This window comes from Haliotis cracherodii, unplaced genomic scaffold (genome assembly GCF_022045235.1).
Source record: "Haliotis cracherodii isolate W230 unplaced genomic scaffold, xgHalCrac1.p SCAF_18, whole genome shotgun sequence".
Classification (NCBI taxonomy): Eukaryota; Metazoa; Mollusca; class Gastropoda; order Lepetellida; family Haliotidae; genus Haliotis; species Haliotis cracherodii.
In genome coordinates this window covers 8464305-8472647 of record NW_027266273.1, presented here as the reverse complement: position 1 = coordinate 8472647, position 8343 = coordinate 8464305, and the positions used below count along the sequence as shown (strand labels likewise).

General features: G+C 39.5%; 1 protein-coding gene across 1 annotated transcript; it reads right to left on the bottom strand.

The window, feature by feature from the left end:
• Positions 1-5305: 5305 nt before the first annotated feature.
• LOC139466026 (innexin unc-9-like) lies at positions 5306-7452 on the bottom strand. Its single transcript, XM_071248041.1, has 2 exons — positions 7448-7452; positions 5306-6521 (listed from the first exon to the last, which is right to left on the bottom strand). The coding sequence occupies exons 1-2, from the start codon at positions 7450-7452 to the stop codon at positions 5306-5308; spliced, it is 1221 nt and encodes a 406-aa protein (XP_071104142.1).
• Positions 7453-8343: the final 891 nt, after the last annotated feature.

Below are 8343 nucleotides of genomic sequence, written 5' to 3'. Positions count from 1 at the left end.
CGTGATTGGTCCTTGATCTTTTAAATGGGCGGGCGAAAGTAAACCCACATACAATACTTCATATTAGATCGAGCTCGAACTCAAGATTTGTCATCGGGTTGTTCTGAAGTCCGGTTCCTGACGTAAAACAAAATGGAATGGGTGATCAAGTCAATGTACAGTGAGTGCAGTTCTTAAAGTTCCAATCATCAGTGAAAATGTTCCAAAGATTTCTACTTGATTCTGATATGTCAGAACTTGAAGTCAACTCCGGTTAAATAGATGCCATCGATGTACCTGATGTCTATATGTCAGTCCAAGATAACTTCGGCCTCTGTCTTAAGTAGCGAACATACTAATATTACACTTGACACGCGGAAAAAGGTTATCGATAAATACGTGGCTATTCAAGAACTGGGAATGGTATGTTTATCGTGAAAGTTCGTGTTTGACATAAAATTGTTTATCCCCACATCTGTTCTTAACAAAAAGCATAATTAAATGTAGAGGTAACAGCTGCGTGTGAGTCGGCCTATTTAGTAAAATAGGGTCCCTTGAAGATTCCGGGTTAGATTGGTCTTCAGCAACCTATTCTTGTATGCAGGTCGCTATATAAGTGCCATAATCTTGAACGTGGCGTCAAACAACATTTCACCTCACTTGTGGGAACCGGAAAAAACCCAATTACACACAAAATGGCAGTTATAAACCCAGTAAACCCAAATCATCAAAAGCCACCAGTTCCCAACCAGACAAATCTATATAAAAAGTTTCGACAAGAAATATTTAACGGTTTTGGAAACAGGAAACGGACGACTGTACATGCTGATCGCTATATCCCAACGTTTCTCAAACCGGGGAGATAATAAATACCTCATGCTTTAATACTTAATGACACTGGTGGTTCTGTACACGATGGTGTTGGAGCATTGCGTCGCTAAGGACATGCAGGACGATTAAGTGAGTTTTGTTTTAGGCCGCTTTGAACTGTGTGTCATGCGGTTATATTACGGCGTGGCAACTGAAGTTGACAAACGCCTTTGGTGAAGCCCGCGACCAGGGATCAATAGTGGTGCTATTCTGGATTCGAACCCACACCTTTGACTACAAAGCTACCGTGCCTTCCAGGGCCCATAGGACTACTACATCACACACGGCTCAATCAATAACAATAGTAATCTAATGACAAGTTCGGGTGGAGTGAGTCCAGGAGCAGTGTCGGCAAATAATAATTCTCAGATTTCATCAGATTGAAGTACTGTATCGCCTCAAATTATCGCATGGAGTTGGGGTAGCCGAGTAGTTAAAGTGTTCGCTCGTCATGCTGAAGACCCGGTTTCATTTCCCCTAATGGGTACAATGTGTAAAGCACATGTCTGTGTCCCCTGCCGCGATATTGCTGGAATATCTCTAAAAGAGGTGTGATACCAAACTCACTCACTCACATTATCGCCTGGTGCTTTTTGCTTGGTCATGGTCCCGTTCCACCAAGCGATTTTAGCGCTAAGACGAGTATGACTCTCATACTTTTACACAAACTCACAATTGTAGCTCTAAGATAGCTTTGTATACCAAGAACGGGGTCCTAGTCACATTAAACCATACAATGCGAACATACTGAAATGGCACTTGACACTATTAACAGCAGCGAGCTTTGGAAAAATCAGCAGCTATTCCAAAATCGAAATCGAATGAATAAAAAGATCAACTTTATTTCGAAAACACAATCAGATTAAATCATAACATGATCAGAACTATCAAAACGTTTAATGAATTCATATGTACACGAAAATACAGCTTTTAGATTCAGAAGTTCAACTACTAGTATTGCCCTGATTACTAAGATCATATACAGTGAAACCCGTCAATCAGGGCGACACTGTTCCTCATGTTTAAAACCGGACGGATTGAAAATAAGCCTGATTAACAAGCCCAGGTTTGTTTGTTTATTTGTTTTTTAACGCCAACCTCAGCAAGATTCGAGCTAATTGACGGCGTTCTGTAAAATAATCGATTCTGGACCAAACAATCCAGCGAATGACATCATGAGCATCGTTCCACGCATTTGGGATAAGATGACATGCATCAACCAAGTCTACGAGCAAGACCACCCGATCCCATTAATCGCCGCTTACGACAAACATCGTCGCCTTTTACGGCAAGCATGGGTTGCTGAAGACCTATTTTACCCCGGATCTTCATTGGTCAAGGAGCCGAGTGTAATGCCCTTTGTACCATTTACCGTTTTAGAGAAATTCGTGCATATGCTTCCCCATCCCCGTTTCCTTAAAGCATATAACGTTTCGTGACACATTTTCGACACAACTAAATTGAGCAATTTAGCAAACGCAAATTGTTTCAGGAATAATTTGCATTCATTGTTGTATACTTAAAGCGCACAACTTTCCCCAAAAATAGTATGCGTTACACATTTCAACTACATTAAAATATGAGGTGAAATGAAAATGATTAAAGGATTGAATTCTGAGGACAGCAAATACTACAGCTAGATGACAGACTTGAAGAGTCAATGGAAAAAAGTACATGAATGGAAAATGTATATTATTTGACATCAACACCTTCAACCCAAACCCCCCAAAAGGACCCCGAACTCATTGTAGTTTGACATAGTTGGAAAATAGTTCCTTTGATCAAACATGACCTATATTTTGAACTTTTATCCAATACTGTCGTTGAAATATATGTGTTCATGAATATTTTTTCACAAATAAAACTATTTATATATGTCCAGACACGCCCATTTTAAGCATAAAACATACCAGACATACTTTCACAAAATGTGGACACGAACCTTACATGCGATAATAGGTGAAAAAATGGGTGACATGTCTTCTCAGAATTCCGGTGTATGAAAAAACCCCAATAAGCTTTTATACTGTATGATACTGATGGTTTTGTAAACGATAGTGGGTTTTTTTTCGTCCTCAAGACACGCAATCTAAATATGTTGCGTCCTTTCACACTTTGTATGCGTATAGGACGAACAATAGTGCGTCCGGTTTGTTTGTTGTTTAACGCCGCTCTCAGTAATATTCTAGCTATATGACGGCGGTCTGTAAATAATCGAGTCTGGACCAAGCAATCCAGTGATTGACATTATGAACTGGGATACGCTGACATACATCAACCAAGTCAGCGTGCCTGACCACCCGATCCCGTTAGTCGCCTCTTACGACAAGCATAGTCTCCTTTTACGGCAAGCATGGGTTGCTGCAGACCTATTCTACCCCGGAGCTTCACGTAAAACCTAGAGTAAATGTTTGCGCCACGCCTTATGTTTCAGCTATATGTAGGTTGAAGAACCAGAAAGAGAGATTGATAGCATCAGCATCATGTCCCTATTCCATTTTAATGGCATTTTACAAGCATGGTGTATTGGGAACCTATCCCGACTTAGGGACCCAAACTATACATAGTAAATACATGTGACGTATTTAAATAGCGTTGAGTAATAGAAATATTTCATGTCAGTCACAAGCAACGAAATTATAGTCATTAACACAAATCGACAGTTCATAAAAGAAACAGAAATAAGTCTGCAAACCGGCGAAATATCCTGAAGGAAAAAGTACAGATATCTACATAGGGAGTTGAAAGAAGAAAGTATTGGGCCGACTCATTAAATGATTGAAACACGAGTTCTCTGACTGTATCATCTGTCATGGATTAAACCTGTCAAACTCTACCATATCGACACGTACCAAAGGTACATATTGGTACCTGTGTTTTCAGACCCGTGGCAATTAGTACAAGTTGATACTCATGGTGCGTAATTCATGAACACGCTCAATCACCTCTTATTTCACAAGAATATTCTAATGTCGTGATTATAAACAATATTATGTATTTTTACCCCCCCCCCCCCAAAAAAAAAAACACCCCCAAAAAACCAAACAAACACACACAAAAAAACACACAAAAAACAAACACAAAAACCCATTCATCTTTACGATCGTTTTACTTCTAAACCTGAAATCGCTTGCGTTAGGAAAACACTATGGAGCAGTCCGCAACTCTGTGTAGCGACAAGTCAATATCAAAATCGTCAATGGGTAGCAACAGAGAAACGGTCACCGCAGCTACGCGTTCTAATCATCCATCGGACGACGGGTTATCCAATCTGATTTACTGGAATAAATCGCAGGTGCAATGGACATGCCAACGATTTGAATATTGCAAACACAAGAATGTTGCAGAATATTTTCTCAAGGTGTTGCAACCAACATATTATAACAAACGTTTTCTTGGCTTTCGTCTTTTTCGAAAATGTAAGACTGGATCATAAGCCGTACGCATTCAGATTAGGAAGTATAATTTGATTTTCATCCATGTCTTTCGAAAATGTGAGACGGGAGGCATTATATTTTTCCTGTCATTATCAAAGTGTGTTCAAGGCATTGTGTACATTAACTGTCGACGTATGTGATTCAACTGTGGCTGGACTACGTTTTCGGCATAATTCATCACTTGGCATAATTAAAGAAAGAAGATAATACACGAATTTCTTCGTACTTGGGTGTAATCTAATAACTAACTTAATTTTGTCTTAAATGGCGTGTTGTTTGACAGCCAACTCAAGTGAACCACATACCTACCTCCAACTATTAAGCATCTAGAGATGGCCCTTGTCCTAAAATTAAACAAAATGTTTTGATTTCAGTTCTGGTAGCAGAACCATCAAACTGAACAAGATCTGCAAAATTCATGGGCGTAGAGCCAGTACCTGTCACTATACAAGTTTGTCCTTTCGTACAAACGATACATTAATAAGTTTGACTTTACAATATGTAGCAGCGTTAAAACACCAACCCATTAGACATGGCTGGTAAATATCACAAAAGGCCACTAGAATATAGGACCTTTAACCTGCTGAATAGGCAAATTTGACAGCGACTGCACAGATACCTAGCCCCATAGACTTAACAGTAGTCGTTTCCAAAGTTCAACGGGACCGAAGTTCTGGGATGAACTTTGATTCATATTACCCACTGCACTAATGAGTATGTGAATAGGCACGTCACTTCGTCACTTCGCATAGTGAAGCCTTTTGTGAAAAATAAGAAACATCCTGAAGGTGAGTGTATATATCTGAGGGGGTAATTACATATTGTATGTGTACTTTATAATATGAAGAATCATATCACATGACATCAAAATATTAGTCTTCAATGTACCTACCCTAGATTAGATTAAAAAAAAGAAGCTTTATTGCTTTTTGAACTAACGAACTAAATGAATGAGAGATAAACAGATTGATAATCCTTTTTTTCATCAACCTACACTCGACATTTCAATGACCTGTAGTTCAAGACGTCATATATGCTCCTCTCTCTGCCTGACGAGTTGACTTTTCCATCATGGGGTTGATCTTATACAGCCGCCATAGACTCTGAATGATGTCTCCCAGGACAATCTCATTCGTGTTCTTGCCGACCACTCGGAGGACGAAGATGCCATCACTGCGGAGATACTGCTCTGCAAACTTCCGGGCCAACTTCCGGTCGTCGTCTCCATGAAGCTCGTCCATGACCTTGAGATACTTCTTGACATAACCAAATTGATTCACGCGCACGTTGTTCCTGACAAGCCAAAACAGGAAGTTTGCAATGGTGATGGTTGCCACGCACACGTACCAGAACCACAGGAAGGCAAAGATTCTTTCGTTTAAAATGTTGTAGGGCAGGTTGCAGTGAAGTGTAAATGGTTGGATGTTTGTAAACTGGCGAACCTTAAAGTCGCACAACGTTTCGAACGGGAAACGGGGATTCTTCAACATAAGGTCGCTGTTGTCTGACATGAGCGAATTGATAACCTCGAAACCATACAGACTGTACCATTGTCCAAGGAAGGCATTTAGGAGGTAGAGCTGACTGAGGACCACGATAATGTAAAGAAGCTTAATGAAGATATAGAGTCGCGTCAGATACACCCCATCTCGCTTGCCGCACATACAGCAACACATCCTAGACATCCGGTGACGTATGCGCACGCATATATTCCAGTGATAGTCTCGGTGAGCCTGAAGCCATCGGTTGATATACTGTGCCATATGCCTAATCGTTTCTTCTGACTTCTCGGCTGGACACAGTTGAGTATCAACCGCCATAGTAACCAACTTGTCAAGGCTCAACCCAGTCGCGCCATTGAACAATCGCCAGAATACAGACGGAAGCTTGAAAAGGAATGCCATGAATAGAAGGATTATGGGAACCCATTGATAGTAAGGAATTTCGGTCGACTTCCGGTGTTCCTCTTGAGAAGGGATCGCATCATCCACGTGAACATAGTATGTGTTTTTAACCCAGCAGAGTGACTTGACATAGGCAACCCGTGCTGCAGAAAAGTCGGGTGGACAGAAACATTCAATAGGATTGCCAAGGAATTGACCATAACCCACAAACACAGCAAATACCGTCAGGATGATGACAGTGTACAGGTGATTTAGTCGGTCTACCCAGTCATCGTCACTGCTAGACCGGAGCTTTGCAAACGTGGCAAAACCACCCAAGATATAGTTGATGCTGAAAGGAAAAAGAAGATAGTAAAGGATTTTCTATATCTTAAAGGTAACATCATTTATTGCAGTACTGGTTGTTGTCCTATGATTCATGTACATGTATTCGCTTCAGTGTTTCCCTTGGGAGATTTTCTCTCATGTATTCACAAATCTGTTGTTCGTCAAACTTGTATTGTAAAGGCATGTAAAGCCTAGACAAAAAAAAGACTGAACATGATAATGCCTTTAACAGCCTCACCAAGGCCAGTATTTCTTCATATTAACTAGTAACCCTTGCTGGACAATACGTATTCAATTAATCCACGGCTTTGGTATCACAGTTGGGACTTGTGGACATGACAAGTTCATTTCTACACCCTTAATGGCAGAGCTCCAGATAACTTTTTGAGCAATTAAGTTTTTATTCGAAGGTTTCTATTTAAATTGGGTTATTACATTTTTCATTTTTCAGACAGTAAATAAATACAACCGAGAATGACTGTATCTGCAACTTGTGAATGTGGTTTATCCAAAGTAAAGAGACCAGACTGATCACGATCCCACTAGTCATATGCTCATGTGCCAGTGATATTACTTACAGCAAAACAAGTTGTTAAAATCGTAGGGGTCATTGAAAAATATGAAATATGAGGCTCCTTATCTTATTTAGCCATAGAATAATGACAGGACAGACAATGACTTAGTATGTGCAATATGGTGATGGAAAAATGGATGATATTCGTTTAAAACCTATTGCTACAGTTTACTATCAATTAGCTGTGGAAAAAAACAAACTGCAACAGCTTCCTGCCAATGGTCATTTGAGCGCTAAACATACCCAACCGTTTAAGAAAATATAGTTAATATAACAAAGATCTTAAATACGTGAAACAGTCTAAATGTTCAGTCAGCAGTTTAACTGGTGGAAAGTGGAAACTCCAAAATACTTACGACATGGCTTTTCCCACCAAGACCAACCAGTAGTTTGTGACTGTGATTCCTGGAAAGAGGACAATTGTAAAATATGAAGTACAGGTCACTTAAACAGGGATTATCCTGGGCATGTTACCTGTAAGAGAAAGATTACCCGTAGTCAAAAGCAATGAGAATTTGGGGAGTGTGATGAGATTTTGCTCATATCAGATATATTTCACCTTCAAACATTGGAAACTGTATTTCATTTTGGTTAGTTGTGACCTGAATTATGATGCAGTTTATGTTACAATATTATATAGATATTTCCTGGAGTATCCTATTTTCAAACACTTAATTATTCCACTGCAAATATAAAAAATGTATAAACTATTGGACAATGAGCATTGTGAGCTGAAATAAAATACTACTTACATTATTATTTATGTATTTCTATTCATTGTCGAATTTAGGAGGAATCATAAAATACCAATTACATTTAATATTTCTGCATTTATATTCATTGTCAACTTTAGGAGAAATTATAACATACTAATTACATTAATATTTCTGTATTTCTGTTCATTGTCGACTTTTGGAGGAATTATTCGCGATTACAATCATAGTTCGTTATGCAGACGTGTTTACCACGATCAGCTGTTCATTTCTTTGGCATGCGGGAGAAAACGATATGCAATTATCGAGGTATCTGCTGGTATATAAGTTCGGCTATTGGCCTTAATACCTTGAAGAGCACTGTGAAGAAACTTTGTGAAGTGGGAGGGCTGAGTGTGAAGAGAACAAACCATTCCCTGATGAAGATCCGGAGTAGAATAGGCCTTCAGCAACCAATGCTTGCCTCACTCAGCAATATTCCAGCTATATGACGGTTGTCTGTAAATAATTGAGTCTGGTCCAGGCAGTCCAGTGATTGA